At 37.6% G+C, this 18,345-nt stretch overlaps 1 protein-coding gene across 2 annotated transcripts; it reads left to right on the top strand.

Moving 5' to 3' along the window:
- The first annotated feature begins 1,255 nt into the window (after positions 1 to 1,255).
- zdhhc11 (zinc finger DHHC-type containing 11) lies at positions 1,256 to 17,886 on the top strand. Of its 2 annotated transcripts, none has more exons than XM_067449517.1 (11): positions 1,256 to 1,343; positions 4,928 to 5,149; positions 7,185 to 7,363; positions 7,734 to 7,835; positions 7,951 to 8,075; positions 11,541 to 11,693; positions 11,768 to 11,886; positions 14,311 to 14,369; positions 14,450 to 14,513; positions 16,217 to 16,283; positions 16,365 to 17,886. In XM_067449517.1, the coding sequence occupies exons 1-11, from the start codon at positions 1,335 to 1,337 to the stop codon at positions 16,604 to 16,606; spliced, it is 1,341 nt and encodes a 446-aa protein (XP_067305618.1). In that variant the 5' UTR covers positions 1,256 to 1,334; the 3' UTR covers positions 16,607 to 17,886. The 2 variants fall into 2 exon arrangements, with proteins under 2 accessions (XP_067305618.1, XP_067305617.1); XM_067449516.1 differs by having other exon boundaries at positions 11,538 to 11,693; positions 16,365 to 17,885.
- The last annotated feature ends 459 nt before the right edge of the window (positions 17,887 to 18,345 follow it).

Below are 18,345 nucleotides of genomic sequence, written 5' to 3'. Positions count from 1 at the left end.
ATACACTGCAATTAATAGTACATTGAATGGTGCACACATTCATTAAATATATTTTTTTATGAATGTATATAAATAATATATATTTATATTCAGATAAAAGAATACTTAAAAAATTATAAGCTTGGTATTTCCTGTAATGTATTAAGATTAAACAACACGTGATAACATGAATGGTAACATGGAAATGTTATCTAATAGGCTACAGTGTAAAATTGTGCTGAGCGCTCTCGTCTTCAAGCCGCTTTCATGGAGTTCTCATTTGCATTTGGCTTTGCATTTTCTAGTGGTAACCAGGTTACAGTTCAAATCTTTTACCCCTGACAACTTCCATGTTCTGTCGTTTTATGGCTTCACGTTGTTTGACCTTTTCCCTTTCGAATTACAGTCACACAATAGTTTACACTTTCTAAACGTTTTAATTCCACTTTCATTTGATTGTTTCATTTTAAATGTATTACATATCTTTGCGCTCTTTTGTTGTTGTGTATCAGCTTTAAAAAAACAAAAATGTAATAGTCAAAAGCAAAAGCGCCGAGTCCAAATTTATTACACTTAATATTCATGAGGTGGTGAAACGTCTGCGTGATATGCTAATAGTCATCACCTGCCGCTCGCCATTGGTTGGCAACTGAGCGTGACCTAATTCATATTTAACAGCTAAGCTTTCTCCGTTGTTCTCATTTGGCTTCGCATTTTCTAGTGGTAACTATGTAGCAGTTAAAAAAGTCCACCCATGACGACAACTACGTTCTGCAGTTTTTTTATTTTTCACATTGTTTGAACCTTTCCAGATCGAATTACAGTCACACAATTGTTTACACGTTTTAGAAGTTTTTTTATTGAATTTCCTTTCAAATGTTTTTACATTTCTTTACCTTCTTTTGTTGTTGTTTATATGAGTTTTTAAAAAAAACTGTAGTTTAATAATAAAAAAGCGCATTCATGAGCTGTTGAACCGTCAGCGTGATATGCTATTAATCATGAGCTTCCGCTCGCCATTGGTTGGCTCTGAGCGTGACCTAATTAATATTCATCAGCTAAGCTTTCGCCGTGGTATGGTTGTGTCGAAGTCAGAGGAGCGGAGCACCGCCTCAACCGTGGGAAGATATTTTATCCTTTTTCCTGACGAAAAATAACATTATAAAGATTTAATATGATAGATACAATGATTTGGCGTTAAATATAGGAATTAAACGCGTTTAGACTGGATAGATAGGGTCTTTGAAAGGGACTCCTGCTGTACAGTGGACTGAAGGAGATCAATGGATCAGCAAACTGTATCCAAGAGATCCAAATGATCAACAGCAGCAGGGAAAACTGCTGGAAGCTGTTCAATGACGAATGTAAGTAGCCGTTGATCCATATGGAATATCGCTTTTAAATGTTTCAAGTTGGTAAAATCATTTAAAATGAATTTGGCACTGTTATTAAAAAGTTAAATAAGAAACATCATATTCGTTCTGTTTAAAAGGTCAATATTTTACATGGCTATTCTTAATACAACAGTTCCTATATGAAGTGGTTATGTGGAAGTTACTCATTATTACACTGTTTCCAAAACTGGGTGGCACTTTACAGTTCTGGTTCGCATAAACATGTAGGCTACTTATTGTAATAATGTCACTAACTCAGTAATAACTAGTAGCCTAGGTTCTAACCCTGAACCTACATCCAAACCTTAACTTAACCTATGTAGTTACATTACACTACTAGCTTTTGTGGGGAAGTACACTAAAGTGCCCGTACTGTAAAATAAAGTGCAATCCAAAAATGCATTGCATTTATGATGACATTTGCTAGGCAACACAATCATTGTGTTCATGTTTAACAGGTGCACAGCAGGACATCTTGTTATTGCTAACTTGTACATTTGAAGGTGAAAGTTATCAATAACACTGATGTGCAGGGTGTTCGGATTGTCTGAATTATGCAGCTGTGGTGAAAATTGAAGTGAGAACTGAAAAGGAAAATCTGAAGATTTAGGGCTTATGTAAATAATAAAACCTGGATATTTGAGAAAATTTGATTTTTAGGCTGTTGCAAAAAGTGTTCGAAAGATATTATTTATTTATATTTAGAATTAGCTTTTTAAACTATTTGTTTTTTAATATTTTTATATAGATTTATTTAATTTGTTTTAGCAATTTTAGTAGTACTTTGTCTTAAATCATGGTTACACTTAATTTTGAGGTGTCCTTGTTACAGTGTAATTATACATATAAGTACACGTAGTAATAATTACTACATGTACTTACTATAGGGTTAGAGTTAGTTGCATGTAATTATGCATAATTTATAGTTATTACTATAGTAACTCTACATGTAACATTTGTAACAAGGATACTGTAAAATAAAGTGTTACCAAAAGTATTCATTTCAATAAGTTGCCAATGCAACAATTTTTTGTTCTAATATATCGATCTAATAAATATAAATAATATATATATATATATATATATATATATATATATATATATATATACATATATATATATATATATATATATATATATATATACATATATATATATATATATATATATATATATATATATATATATATATATATATATATATATATATATATATATACAGTCCCTGACAAAAGTCTTGTCGCTTGTGTACAAATTGACCTAAAGTACCGCTGAAATATATTTCTAATCAAGATTTTTTTACAAGAAATGGCTAATTTTAATCCCACCAGCTTTTGTGATAATGTTTCAGTGAAAAACTAAACTTTCAAAAAGTATTCTAATATTCACAGCTTGGTAAAGCCCATTGAGTCAATTTTTGCAAAGAAATAAGTGTTGTCACCTTGTCATATGAGCTTCACCTGTGACTAATAATGGATCAATTAGGTCTCAAGTGTGTATAAAAAGAACCCCAGTACGCTAGACCTTCACATCAACTGCAACTAGACCTCTGCAAACATGCCTAAGATTCACCCTGAGACTAAAGTTTTGATTATCAAGAGGCTGAAGACCAGATCCACTGCTGATGTGGCAGACACCTTCAATGTGTCTCAGCGTCAAGTACAGAGGATAAAAAAAAGATTTGAAGAGACTGGAGACGTTTTTGACAAGCCCAGGTCAGGCAGACCCCGCAAGACAACTGCTCGAGAGGACCGTTTGTTGGCTCGAAAATCCAAGGCCAGCCCATTTTCCACTGCAGCAGAGCTCCACGAGACCTGGTCACCTGAAGTCCCTGTGTCAACCAGAACAGTTTGTCGGATTCTGTCTCGAAATGGCCTCCATGGTCGAATCAGTGCCCAGAAGCCAGCACTAAACAAAAGACAATTGAAAAACCGTGAGGCATTTGCCAAGGCCCACAGCCTGCTAAAAGGATGGATGCTGGAAAAGTGGCAGAAGGTGGATTTTTAAGATGATTCTTCTGTTGAATTACACCACAGTCGCTGCAAATATTGCAGGAGACCTACTGGTGCCCGAATGGATCCGAGATTCACCCAGAAAACAGTGAAGTTTGGTGGCGGAAAAATCATGGTCTGGGGTTACATCCAGTATGGGGGTGTGCGAGAGATCTGCAGGGTGGAAGGCAACATCAATAGTCTAAAATACCAAGAAATCTTAGCTACCTCTTATATTCCCAACCATAAAAGAGGCCAAATTCTGCAGCAGGACGGTGCTACATCGCATACTTCCATCTCCACATCAAAGTTCCTCAAGGCGAAGAAGATCAAGATGCTCCAGGATTGGCCAGCCCAGTCACCAGACATGAACATCATTGAGATTATGTGGGGTAGGATGAAAGAGGACGCATGGAAGACGAAACCAAAGAATATTGATGAACTCTGGGAGGCATGCAAGACTGCTTTCTTAGCTATTCCTGATGACTTCATCAATAAATTGTATGAATCCTTGCCAAACCGCATGGATGCAGTCCTTCAAGCTCATGGAAGTCATACAAGATATTAAATTTAGATCTCACAGCACCACAACTTAATTTGCTGACATATTTTTGTATTTGCAGTAAATTTGTTCAATTTCTGTATAGGCGACAAAACTTTTGTCTTGCCAAAATTTGACCTTTCTGTCTTGATTAAATGATAAATATTTTTTCTGTGAACATTATTTATTTCAGTGCATTAAACATCATTTGGGAGGGTTTTAGCTTTTCATATGAGCTATTTCTAACACCAATGAATTAATTAAAAGTCAGGTTAATATCAGGTATTTCTAGAAAATAGATAAGCGACAAGACTTTTGTCAGGGACTGTATATATATATATGTTATTATTCATATATTTATTCTCTCAGCTACAGAAAACGATTTTAATAGATTTTGTCTTAGTTAAAAACTAACAATACTGGTTGCCAGTCTTTTGCTAAGGTGCTCCGGTTGTCTGAGTGATGATGTGGTTGCTAGGCTGTTGCTAAGTGGTCTCTAAGGTGTTCTAAGTGGTTTCTAGGAAGTTTATAATGTGTTCTAGTGTTGCTAGGCAGATAGATAGATAGATAGATAGATAGATAGATAGATAGATAGATAGATAGATAGATAGATAGATAGATAGATAGATAGATAGATAGATAGATAGATAGATAGATTGATTGATTGATTGATTGATTGATTGATTGATTGATTGATTGATTGATTGATTGATTGATTGATTGAACAGGCAGAAATCTCTTTGAATTGCATTTAGACATTTTAGTCTCAGGTTGAGGATTTTAGAAAAGCAAACTGTAAGCCAAGGTCAATACTGTACAGTAACAGCTTTGTCAAGCCAACATGATGTCAGGCAGAGTCTTTTTAAAATGTTTCATTGTTCAATGTTGTTTGAAGAGACTGTTCTCGAAGCACAATCCTTTATTAGCCTTTCATGCATGTTTTATAGAACAGTTCTGGTTTTTCATATTACTCCCATATCCACAATGTAAATATTAATATGTAGCGTTTCTGTCTTTTGCAGCTGTACTGCTTTGGACGTCACCGTAGACGGACGGCACCCCAGAATGGAGGCAGCAGAAATGAATTGGTCGTACTGCCGATGCACTCCAGGGTCAACGGATGGTCGACGCCGCTGCACAGTTTCCAGCTGATAGCCTGGCTAATGTACAGCTTCATGGCCATCGTGGGTTTTGGGATTTACATTCCTCTCCTACCAGCATCATGGAGCTTTGCAGCGTACGGCGTATCCTTTACAAATGAGTTTCATAGGGTAGTGATTCTGATCACAAAAACACATGTACACTGTAAAACAGGTCAATAAATTATGGCAACAGCAGCGCTGTTTTATCATATTAGATACATTATTTGAGTGTGTGTTGAAAGTTATGTTATAATGCTACTCTGTGCGTTCGCTCGGCCGCTGCTTTGAGACACTTGTTCACACTGCAGTAAGAGATCGATATTAGGCATGGTAAAACATGGTACTCGCGGTAAATCAAGAAAAACCTGATCGTCACGTCAGCTGAACTTCATTAAAAATAAAGTTCAATCACACATTCCTAATATTAGGATCCGAAGGAAGCTTATGCAATGACTTCTTTCAAAACCAGGAATAGCGCAATATATTGCTATATTCTTGGCAGCTCCATGAGTCGGCGGACGGGGCTACTGAATTAGACGTGCTGTAGAGGTGTGTTTTTCGTCACACAATGACGTAAGAATGAAGCACAAGATCGTTTTCTGGGCCTGGTGTCTATAAAAGGTTTTCCTTGACTAACATGAAAGCTCTGAAACTTACAGGATATTCTTATATTACCATAGTGTTGTCAAAAGTACCGACCGCGATACCAATTCGGTACTGAAATGTTAAAAATATGACGCTTTGAGCGCTGTTGAGCGGAATCGTAAACACCTCTGACTGGCCATTGTGCTCACGCGCTCATCAAATAGGTCTATGATTGGCTACTTTGATCAGCGCTTCACAAAAATGTTGTAAAAATACATCAATGACGCTTTTCACGGAGCGCTTACACAGATACACACAGAGCGTTTGAATGTAGGTGTCTATAAGCCTACCGGTCCGCTGGTCGACGCCTGCTTGTGCTTTCAAACACTCCCGCTCCCACTTTCAAAACACTTCTGTGTTGTTTCAAACCGCTGCCGTGAGTTGATCATTGTAGCCAATCACAGGCACATCCGATGAGCACATGAGCACAATGACCAGTCAGAGGTGTTTACGATTACATCTCAACAGCGCTCGAAGCGTCACATTTTTAACGTTTCAGTACCGATTTGGTATCGCGGTCGGTACTTTTGACAACACTATATTACCATGACCTTTTATATATTAAAAGCTCAAGGGAATGTTGATTTCTCAATTCATCACCCCTTTAAGGCCCGTTTAATGTCCAAACCAGTGGAAAATATCACTTCATTAAGCGCGTGCTTGTCTGTCAGTTTAAAATGCTCAAGCTTGTTAAAGTAGGAATGAGTCTGATTGGCTGTCTATGTTTTTAACGTTCATAAAATTGTTCTGAATGTGATTCCAACTATGCCATTATCGTTATATCTGTGGTGTGAAATCTGTTATTCTTTAATATTGAGAAAGATTTTTAGAACTATCTCTTTAAAGATTAATGTCTTTATAGTTATTGTCCTTGGTGTGAACGGGCCGGTAACACTTTATTCTAAAGTTCAGTTATTAACTATTATCTAGTTGCTTATTAGCATGCATATTACTAGTATATTGGCTGTTTATTAGTACTTATAAAGCACATATTAATACCTTATTCTGCATGATCTTATTCTACCTCCTTTAACCCTACCCAATACCTAAACTTAAATGCTACAAAAACTACCTTACTAACTATTAATAAGCAGTAAATTAGGAGTTTATTGAGGCAAAAGTCGTAGTTAATAGTTAATATGTGTTTCGCATACTAAACTGTTACCAACAGGCCTTTATGAGCCATTTCTAAATGCATCCTTCGAAAACACTCAGAAACTCTTGAGTTATTCATTTGAATCAAGCAGAATTGTGTAGGAAGCGCTGTGGCACACGAGCATCTCTGAGGGCAGATGTTCTGTTGCGCTGCATGAGCTCAATTAAAGGCTGATGTCAGCAGCGTGTGTTTACGCGGCTAATTGGAGGATGTAGTCAGACAGGCTCTTACCTCTCATACAGTCTCACCACTGCGGACAGTGAGTTGAACAAACCTATGTGTGCGTGGTGTGCTGTATTTCTGTATTGCTGTTAAACCTTCACACTTCCTGTCTAGTTAACTGGCACTGCGTTTGTTCTGCATTTGGTCACTCACGTGGCGGCCGTAACAATTGACCCTGCGGATCTGAGCGTTCGTAGGAGGAAGGATTATTCCAGCCCTATGCCAGTGTTTGACAACAGCAAACATCAACATGTGATCGACAATCTGCACTGCACCCTCTGTGAGGTGGATGTGTATGTACATTATAAGGAATATTTGCTAATAACAATATTTAGAGTTGAACAGAATTTAGAACTCACTTTTAATTTACGAGTGGGAACTTAAAGACAAGAACAGGATTTTTTATATTATATTATATTATATTATATTATATTATATTATATTATATTATATTATATTATATTATATTATATTATATTATATTATAAATAACCATTCATTAATATAATATAATTAATATAATATAATATAATATAATATAATATAATATAATATAATATAATATAATATAATATAATAATGAATTTAGTTAACAATTACATAAACATTAATATAAACGTGCTAACCATTTGCTTTAGGGAATAATCTTGTCTCCTTCCGCAGGGGGCCTAAAGCCAAACACTGCAGTACCTGCAACAAATGCATTGCAGACTTTGACCATCACTGCAAATGGCTGAACAATTGTGTGGGAGGAAGGAACTACTGGTGAGCAGAAGTGTCATTTGATAGCACAAATGGAGAACCAGCATTTGCATATTTAAATGCTTCAATACATTTCATAATAGTTGAACGATCATAGGAATCATTGTTTTTTTCCCAGGTTCTTTTTCATATCCATCTCCTCTGCTGTTACTGGAATGATCCTCCTCATTCTTGTCGTCTTGTTTGTCTTCATTGAGCACTATGTGAACCCTGCTGTCCTGCGCACTGCGCCACAGTTTCAGAGTAAGACCGTTTGTGTCTCTGGACTCATTTCCGTCTTCATGGGTGGTCATGTGATTTTCTGAATACGGAGCACAATTCTAGCTCATCAGCTATAGTTTACAAAAATATTTAATGGTTGCTTCTAGGGAAGGATCAGTATGCTTAACAGGTTGACTAGTCAACCAACTACACTATATTGCCAAAAGTATTGGGACACCCCTCCAAATCATTGAATTCAGGTGTTTCAATCACTTGATGGCCACAGGTGTATAAATCAAGCACTAGACATGCAGACGCTTCTACACACATTAGTGAAAGAATGGGTCGCTCTCAGGAGCTCAGTGAACTCAAGTGTGGTACCGTGATAGGTTGCCACCTGTGCAATAAGTCCATTCCTGAAATTTCCTCACTACTAGCTATTCCATAAACTGCTAATTGGAATATAACAAAGTGGAACCAATTAGGAACAACAGCAACTCTGCCATGAAGTGGTCTAACCCACGTAAAATCACAGAGCGGGGTCAGCGTATACTGAGGTGCACAGTTCCCAGAATGGTCAAAAATTCATAAACACACTCCTAAAACTTGTGGAAAGCCTTCCCAGTTCTCGCTGCTTGTTCTTGACACATCGCCTGAGCAGAACTTTTTTCTTGCAGGTGTCCGAGAACTATTGTGTGATTGGTCATAGATTTTATGTGGCCGTGGTTAATGCGGAGAAACGCAGATGATCGGCACCTGCTTTTCTCTTGAAGTATGGAATGTACTGGTCAGAACGAACTTTGTTCTTATTCTTGCCACCTCGAGAAAACTTTCAACATACAAATTTCTTTGTTCTTGCAGAGTATGTTCCAAGCTTTATAGCTGCAAAGGATGGGCCAACTCCATATTAAACCCTACAGATTAAAGGGGGGGGGGGGTGAAATGCTGTTTCATGCATACTGAGCTTTTTACACTGTTAAAGACTTGGATTCCCGTTCTAAGCATGGACAACGTTTCAAAAACTCTGATGGAGTATTTCTTTGTCAAAAATGCTCCTTCCGATTTCTCACAAGTTTCGGAAAGTTTTTTTCGAGTATAGAGACAGAGCGGCATGCGTCATAATGTGAAAGCCACACCCACCGGGGGGGAAAACAAACCAACTGTCTCCATTGACTTTCTATTACGGGAAGCGGCCTCCTTATTGTTTCTGAATTATTACAAAAAAACTAACAATGTCTAAAAGCTGATATGTGACAAGGTGTACAGAAAACAAGCTAACCCAGGAAAAAAAGAGAAGTTTGTATAAGTTGTTGAGCCAAAAAATGAACGTTTAGGGACACAAAAGTGGATACATGCACTTGAGTCAGAGTGCGACTTATTATATTACACTGAGAACTGCGCCCACTGGAGGGAAAAGTAATCAGAGACAGAAAATATAATATATAAAACTGACATTTGGATATTTGACAACATGTTTACTGCACACGTAGGCATACTGAGACATACTGAGTGTCAGGATCCCAAAATTGCCCCATTCTTCCCGCTGAAGCTTCACGTCTTATTGCCTGTATGCACTTTTGTCTCCTTAAACGCTCATTTTTTGGGATCGACAGCTTATAAAAACTTAGTTATGTGTTTCTTAGCTTTTTTGCTGCACACCTTGTCACATATCAGCTTTTAGACATTGTTCTGTTTCTTGTTATAAATAAGAAAAGACGAGGCGGCCGCTTCACGCAATACAAAGTCAATGGAGAGCGCTGAATTGTTTTCCCCCCCGGTGTGGGCGTGGCCTAAATACGCTCTGTCTCTATGGGTCCGCTTGATGTAAACAGGGTGGAATTTCCTTGTATGGGCCGTACGGGCTCTTCTCCTGGAAAGGTGCGTGCGCGAGCGACCAAATAGCGAGAGAGCAAATGCACGCCCATAAACACGCTTTTCTCAGAAAGGGCGGCTGCACTGCTGTCACAGGACTTCACCAAATCAACAATATCACCAAAGAAGTGTGTTTTTGATGGAGCGGTCTCAATGGAAAAGGTTCACGGTCGTGCTTTTGGAAGCAGGCGGTGAGTAAAACTGCTTTAAATGTCTATGTTGTTGGATATCGTCGCGTAAGTAAACATCAGTAAACAACACGATCGTGTATAGTTAATTTATCAATGGAGCATGCAATCTATGGTGTGTGTTTAAATACATTTGTATAGCTGACCACTATAGGTGTCTTTTTTTTATTGTAAAACCACCCCAAACATTATGGGCCATTTTACACACAGCACACTTCTTCATTCAAATGCTCTACTATTTCATTGTTTTTATATGTATGCACTAGTGCAAAACCGTTTCGTTTGCTACTGCTACCGTTTAATCGCATACGATAGTCCATAAACCAAATAATGTTCTCATAAACCACGAGTAAACACACATAAATGTTGACAAGCCACTAAATACAGTAGCCTAACAATACCTCATAGAGACGTCCTGCTGTTGCTGCTGCTCCTGTTCAATTTCAGCCTCCGGATCTGATTCTGGATCATATATGTATTAGTTGAATCTGATTGATAGCCATGGTTTATTAGGGTAACGTTTTCTTCTCCACGCTTGAGGATGTCACAGCTTTCAGACGCTCTCAATGCAATAGCTGCGTACTCGTGATTCTTTAGCTCCGCCCACACAATATGCCTCCATTGTTTTTTTTCGGAAAGAAACGGTACAGCCCATCTTTCTTTTATAAATATAATAAAACTAAAGACTTTTCAGAGATATGAAGAATGCAATACTACTCTATAGGTACTCAAGACTGACATGAGATTGACTGAAATAAGTGTTTCACCCCCCCTTTAAGAATGGGATGTCATTAAAGTTCATGTGCATGTAAAGGCAGGTGTCACAAAACTTTTGGCAATGTAGTGTAGTTGATGAAATGTCAATGAACAAATTTTATTTTGAAACTTTAATATTTTTTACAGCGGTGCTTTGAATGGAATGAATTTGTAGATGTACACTACAGTTCAAAACTTTTTAAAATAAATTAGTTGTTGAATTTAATTAAATTGATCAAAAGTGTCAGCAACGACTTTTATAATGTTACAAAAAAAAATTTGTAAATAAATGCTGCTTTTGAACTTTTTATTTATCAAAGAATCCTGATGAAAATCACAAAAATATGAAGCAGATATTGACAATCTAATAATTATTAGAATTGTTTTTAAACATCATATTAGACTGATTTCTGAAGGATCATGTGACATGGAAGACTGGAGTAATGATGCTGAAAAATTTGATTTGATCACAGGAATTAGTTATATTTTAAAATATTTTTACATTGAAAACATAGTTGTTGTTTTTTTATTTGTCATAAAATTTCACAATATTATTATTTTTTTATCAAATGCAGCCTTGTTGAGCATAAGAAACTTATTTCAAAAACATTAATCAATCTTACCGACCCCAAAATTTTGAAAAGTGGTGTAATTTTCTATTGTTAATTTCTACTTTCTAATTTCTTAGCAGTGAAAGGAAATGGAACGTGGCTGGTTTTCCTTCCGGCAGCTCCTTTAGAGACCGGCTCCATTAGTCTGCTGGCGTTGGCGTTCATTACCATCATGCTGGCTCTGGCCGCTCTCTTATTGCTCTGCCACTTACTGTGCTTCCATATTTACTTATGTAAGTGTTGATCTGAGCATTTTTGGCTTTTAAAGGTAGAGAGCAGCTTTTATTCATTATGTATCTTGTCACAGTGTCTCAGGGAATCAGCACATATGAGTACATCGTTAGGAAGCGTCAGTCACCGTCACCCAACCCCAAAGAGAAAGAGGCGCTTCCTCCGCCGCTGCCGTCTAACGCAACCACCGCAAAGGTACACACACATTTGCCAACAGATATAAAAGAATCAATAACACAACAGTAAATAATTCCTTTGCTTGGGGATAAAAAATATTTTGTAGAGGTGTTCGAAGATATAAGAGATATAAGACCTTCGAAGAGGTCCTATTATGTTTTTTTTTCAGCTTTCTTTAGTCCATAATGTTGCAGTTTGAGCATTAAAAACATCTGCAAAGTTACAAATGTCACTCCAGAGGAAGTTATTCTCTATATCAGTATCACTGTTTCTGAACTCACGGAAACGCCTCCATTTTTAGGCAACCCATAACCCGTGTTTTTCCGACCTTCTACCCGTGAAAGTGCACTGGAACGGCCATCAAACACTTCCCACCCGTGAACTCGTACTAGATTAATGTACTCCAAATTACGATTGTGACGTCACATAAAGCCTAGTTCACACTGCCCGATTTTTGCCCCGATTTTAAGTCACCGACAGGTTTTGTGAAATCGCCGACAAATGCCCGAGATCACAGGCAAATCGGTGCTCGTGCACGCGAGTGACAATCACGCAGTGTGAATAATCAAAGACACGATCAGAGAGAATCGCCGACGGGTCGCCGACGCCGGTGAGATATTTGGCATGCTAAATATCTTGACCTGTCGGCGATTGAAACTCCTGCTGTGTGAACTGCATTCTGACTGAAAATTACACCGACAGCCAATGAGAGAGTGAGATACAGGGCAGCAGGAGGTTCAGGCAGAATTATAGAGCAGAATTTCAGTATTTTAATTAATATATTTACAATTCTATCAAACAGAAACAAAGGCCAAACATTTGCACATCCAGCCACAGCAGCAGCACATTACAAAATTGTTTATTTACCTCAAACTGTCTTTCCAGAACACAATCCTGGCTCCCTCTGTCTCTCCAACAATTTCTTCCGCCATAATCTTTTTTCTTTTTCTCCACAAATCAGCGCACATACAATTTGAAGCAAACTTTGTGCAGTTTATCATTTTTAATAACAATTCCAAGTCTCGCGGGAGAACTCCGGTCTGACGCACGTGTGATCTCGCGTTGTTTACTTGTCACATCGCACGTGTGTTTGGGAAACGTAGTTTGCGCACCGGAGAGAGAGAGTTGTCGGCGATTCTTCCTCTTGTTCAGTCATGCAGTGTGAACTCCTCTGTCGTCAAACCAGCGTGCAGTGTGAACACAGCAGTGACTGAATGATACCCCAGGTAGTCATGCAGTGTGAAAAGAGCAGTGACCCGACGAGTTTGAAAATCGTGCAGTCTGAACTAGGCTTAACCCGCAAAACAACAATGGCAGCCCCTACGATTGCTGTGTTTATGAAAGTCGTACATTACAAATCAAATCGTTTTTTAAAATAAGGTATTGCTCTAACGTTATTTATCCGCATTTGTTTTGCATTATCAGCAGCTTTTCTAGCATAAGCTAGTTTTCAGTTCATTAAGTGCAAGAATAAATTAATACCAAATTAATTTCCAAATATACAGATGATAAAATAAAAGCTATAACATTTTTCTCCTCTGTTTCCCCTTAAATAAGCAAGGAGTAAGCACCTTTGGCGATAGAAATGATTGTACATGAGCATAAGCCCCGTGCGATCTAACATGCTTTGTTTACATCTAGCTACCGCAATTCCTCGCGCTCAGGCAGTTTGGCCTGACTTTGCTTGGAACGCTACAAATGTATAATTTTAATAATTCCCACCCAAAATAAAAAGTTTATTAGTAGTGTGTTAAAAAAAGCAGCAACCTTACACCCCCATATTAAAATACCCATTTTTACAGTAGAAAAAAATACGTGGCCACTTGAGTGACGGGTGTATATCTGCTGTTGCCACTACTAGCCCTTTGTCTGCTGTCTGTCTCCACCCACGTCCCGCCTCTTTGCCCATTATCGATCATCCAGGAGTGGCACGATGCTGCCAAGATGCTGATGGCTGGCTTTGCCAACTATGGGCTTCAAAAATGCTCTTCAGAAACCTACGGGTGACGTCACGTCCATTGTTTTATACAGTCTATGGTTGAAACTCACGGTTATGTTAAGGGGCGTGACATTTACCAAAACGCTGTCAGTGTTACTGACAGACTGGAAAGAGAGGAGCTGCAACAATGCTCAATATGTAAAAAATGTAGTGAACATTCAAACATAAAAACCTGTTCTAGTAGAGCCTTAAAAAAATCAATACTTTGATAAAGGGCATAATAGGCCCCCTTTAAAATGTATGCAAAAATACAGTTTCATGGATTGCCAAATAATTTTCTCTCAGTTTAAGAGAGAGTATTTGATGATGTTTGACTGCATCATCTCATGGGATTAGAGGGCAAGTTTTAAGACTTCGATTTAGATCAAAGCAGGGTCCCACCCATAAACGCTATGCACATTTGCACAGACTTCAACAAACTCTCTCTTTCCACTTCCTCCTAGAGTCTTGTGCTGCCAGAATCACCTGTGAACTGTGAAGCTCCGCTGTCCAGCAGGTCTTGGTAAGCTTTAAGTGCACACTTAGGCAGATAGTTAGTGTTTAGATTTTTTTCTTAGGCGCTCTGCTACTTTTTCTTTTCAGTACCTTCAAACTGGAAGATAGAGGACAAACATCTAGTCGACTGCCAGAACCCATCTGTGCTGAGGTAATCAGACGAGCTACACAGTCCAGATCCTATCGAGACAGGATTTTAAGGCATCTTAGGTGCAACAACAACGAAAACTATGCAACATCAAATTTGCATTGCATCAGTGTTGTTATTGTTTACTAAAACTAAAACACTATTACAAATAATTTCAGTAATTAAAAAAAGTTTAAATAAAATATCAATATTAGATGAACATTTTTTATGAAAAAAAAAATGTTGAAAATTAGAGATGTTGTTTTGGCAACAAACTGAAATCAAATTAAAACTAAATAGAATTTTTTTTAAAGTATAAAAATGACAAAAGGACGACAAATTTAAAGCTAAAAAAAGCTTTAAAAAAACTAAAAATTGTATTTAAATTATGATAATAAAAGCCAATTCAAATATGAATAAATACTAAAATAGTTTATTTTATTTTGTTTCTTAAAGATAGATTCAATGCAGTGTTTTTTAATTATTATTTATAAATCAATATATTGATTGTAATATTTAAAAAATCAATTTTCTGTAAAGCTGCTTTGAAAGCATTAGAAATAAATGTGAACTGAATTGAATAATACTAAAATGATACTGCATTGAAATGATCTTTTTCTGGAGAAGGCAATCACATGATGCATTCAGATGAGTAAAAAAAATCTTGTAACACTAGTTTAGGGTCAAATTCTTACTATTAACTAGTTATTTAGCTTATTAGCATGCTAGGATATTGGCTCTTTATTAGTACTTATAAAGCACATATTAATGCTTTATTCTGCATGATCATATTCTACATCCCTTAATCCAACCCAATACCTAAACTTAACAGCCACCTTAGTAACTATCAATAGCAGTAATTTGGAGTTTATTATGGAAGCCCATATCCGCTAGCCTGACGTGGTCATACTCAATTCTAGTCAGAATGTGAGTCTGAAACTGCTCCACTGGGCTGTGATTATGGGGCGTGTTTCAACCGAACCAGGAAAGACATCAATTGGATAGACCAACAACCAATCAGAGCAACGAAGCAACGCATAACGTTAGTTGTCAAATGTCAACAGAGCTCAACTGCACTATGTTGCCAAGTCCACATTTATATTTTGCGGGTTGTTTTCGATCTCCGTTTGTTGAAGCGACCATTATGTGATATATAGACCAATTAATGCAAATTTTAGCAGGCAACCTTGCCAAAATAACACACATTTTACCGCCCAAATGCCATTTTCAACCCTGTCTGCACAGCGTGCACGCGCGCTGAAATAAACGATCTTTGCCGGTGTTGTAAAAAAATAAATAATAATTTACCAATTACAAGTTATAAAGTCACAATTCTGAGATATTAACTCGCTATAAATATAAACTTATATAAACTTTTGAGATATAAATTCTTTATAGAATTCTGAGATATAAACTTGCAATTGTGAGAAAAAAGTCAGATTTGTAACTTTATATCAGGCAATTGCGAGAAAAAAAGTCACAATTCTGAGATAAAAAGTTTCAATTACTCTTTTTATTTTTTTATTTAGTGGTGGAAACGGGCTTCCATAGTTTATTGAAGCAAAAGTCATACTTAATAGTTAGTTAATAGTGAGAATTTGACTCTAAACTAAAGTGTGACCAAAAATAGTTTCAAACTGAGAATTTTTTTTGATATAATACACTCAATGCCAAAAATGGATTATTTCACCCATATGTGTTATCATAAGAGCATGATGTCATTACAGATGGAGGAAGCCAGTGTGGAGAGACATCTGGACTTCAGCTCTGAATCACCAGCACAAATGATTCCAGGTAAAAAAAGCTGCAGTGGTTTAAGCTTTCGAGTGATCAGTGTTGACTGCACCTGATTGTCCTTCTGTATCCTGCTGGTAGGTGAGCCTATGATGTCACTTCCTGTGGGCTGGAACCTCAGCGAAATAGAGAAGCCTCAAGCTCCAGGACGGAGCAACGTTAAGTCTGTGGAGGGACGGCCCATCGTACAAGACCCGCTGGGGAGCTCCATCATGGATGCAGCGGTGGTTCATCAGCAGCTGATGACTGACACGCAGACGGAGGCCTTCCATCCGCAGTATTTAGGGTTCAGAGAGCAGGTGCCATTCGATCAAGCCCACTGATCGTCTCATGCACACAAAAACGGCCAAATCTGGCTGAAATCTGGCTCGTTCTGATCTGACTGACTGGCTTGATGCAACGTCAGTAAGTGTTGAAAAGTCGTGTTGATATTATGAGCACCCATGAGAAAGAACTAGTGTCTGGATTTACCAATATTATATTTTGATGAATATTTGTAAGATATTCTATTTCGTTTGAGGCACGTAGTAGTGAGATTTCCAGCAATGAGAAGAATAAACTTTTCTCTTTTTTTTACTTGCTCACACCATAAACATATTCCATACTCAGCAACAAATGACTGAAATCTTTAATATTGCTCAATGAAATATAATTTGTTCTATTTCTGTAATATATGTTGTTTAGATCACACTTTAGTTTAGGGTCCAATTTTCAATATGGACTTTTACCTCAATAAACTCCTAACTACTGCTTATTAATAGTTAGTGGTAGTTGTTAAGTTTAGGTATTGGGTAGGATTAAGGGAAGTACAATATGATCATGCGTCTTTCGGATGAGACGTTAAACCGAGGTCCTGACTCTCTGCGGTCATTAAAAATCCCATGGCACTTCTCGTAAAAGAGTAGGGGTGTAACCCCGGTGTCCTGGCCAAATTCCCTTGATTGGCCCTTACCAATCATGGCCTCCTAATAATCCCCATCCACTGAAATGGCTCTATCACCCTCTCTCCTCTCCATCTATCGCTGGTGTGTGGTGAGCACACTGGCGCCATTGTACTGTGGCTGCCGTCGCATCATCCAAGTGGATGCTGCACACTGGTGGTGGTTGAGGAGAGACCCCTGACATGAGTGTGAAGGTCTTTGGGTGTACAGTTGTACATTTGAAAGCGCTATATAAATGCCTCATTCATTCATTCATTCATTCATTCATGCATAATAAGTTATTAATATGTGCTTTATAAGTACTAATAAACGCCCAATATGCATGCAAATAACATTAAGCAACTAGTTAATAGTGTGAATTGGACCCTAAACTAAAGTGTTGTACAGCTGGTTTTATTTTATGATTTATGTTGATTGTAATAACTCGTTGAGGATTAAATCACACAACTGTTGGATGAATTAATGCCCGCTGTATTTGCTATTTTTATATTTTTAAATAAATGCCTGTAGATGTTTCTCAAGCCGGCTTGTGTTTTGATGCAGCACTAGATGGGGCTGTTGAGTGATGATGTCATCAATACAGTAGCATTCTTCCTCATTTCTCTCAATCCAGTACAAGATCTCTGTTTTGTCTTATTTCTCTTTGTATGTTGGTTTTAAACATCTACTTAAAACAGTCTGAGTGAATTCTGCCTCACAAACTAATGCAAATATATCAACAAGTGAACATAATAAAACCACACTAACAGACATTAAGACAAAAACGAATGAAAATAGATTTGCTAACTAAAAGGATGAACTGAGAGTTTTTTCATAAATGTCAATGTATATACACACTGATGAGACATAACATTATGACCACTAACAGGTGAAGTGATTAACACTGATTATCTCTTCATCACGGCACCTGTTAGTGGGTGGGATATTAGGCAGCAAGGGAACATTTTGTCCTCAAAGCTGTGTTAGAAGCAGGAAAAATGGGTAAGTGTAAGGATCTGAGCGAGTTTGACAACGGCCAAATTGTGATGGCTAGACGACTGGGTCAGAGCATCTCCAAATCTACAGCTCTTGTGGGCTGTTCCCGGTCTGCAGTGGTCAGTGTCTATCAAAAGAGCTCCAAG

The sequence above is a fragment of the Pseudorasbora parva genome, chromosome 7 (assembly GCF_024679245.1).
Source record: "Pseudorasbora parva isolate DD20220531a chromosome 7, ASM2467924v1, whole genome shotgun sequence".
Taxonomy (NCBI): Eukaryota; Metazoa; Chordata; class Actinopteri; order Cypriniformes; family Gobionidae; genus Pseudorasbora; species Pseudorasbora parva.
The sequence above is the reverse complement of the archived record's forward strand: the minus strand, read 5'-3'. Positions and strand labels throughout refer to the sequence as shown.

Coding starts and splice junctions, on each gene's coding strand:
- zdhhc11 (XM_067449516.1), top strand. Junction 11,694..11,767: donor GTGCTTCCATATTTACTTAT/GTAAGTGTTGAT, acceptor ATCTTGTCACAG/TGTCTCAGGGAATCAGCACA. Junction 14,514..16,216: donor CAGAACCCATCTGTGCTGAG/GTAATCAGACGA, acceptor ATGTCATTACAG/ATGGAGGAAGCCAGTGTGGA.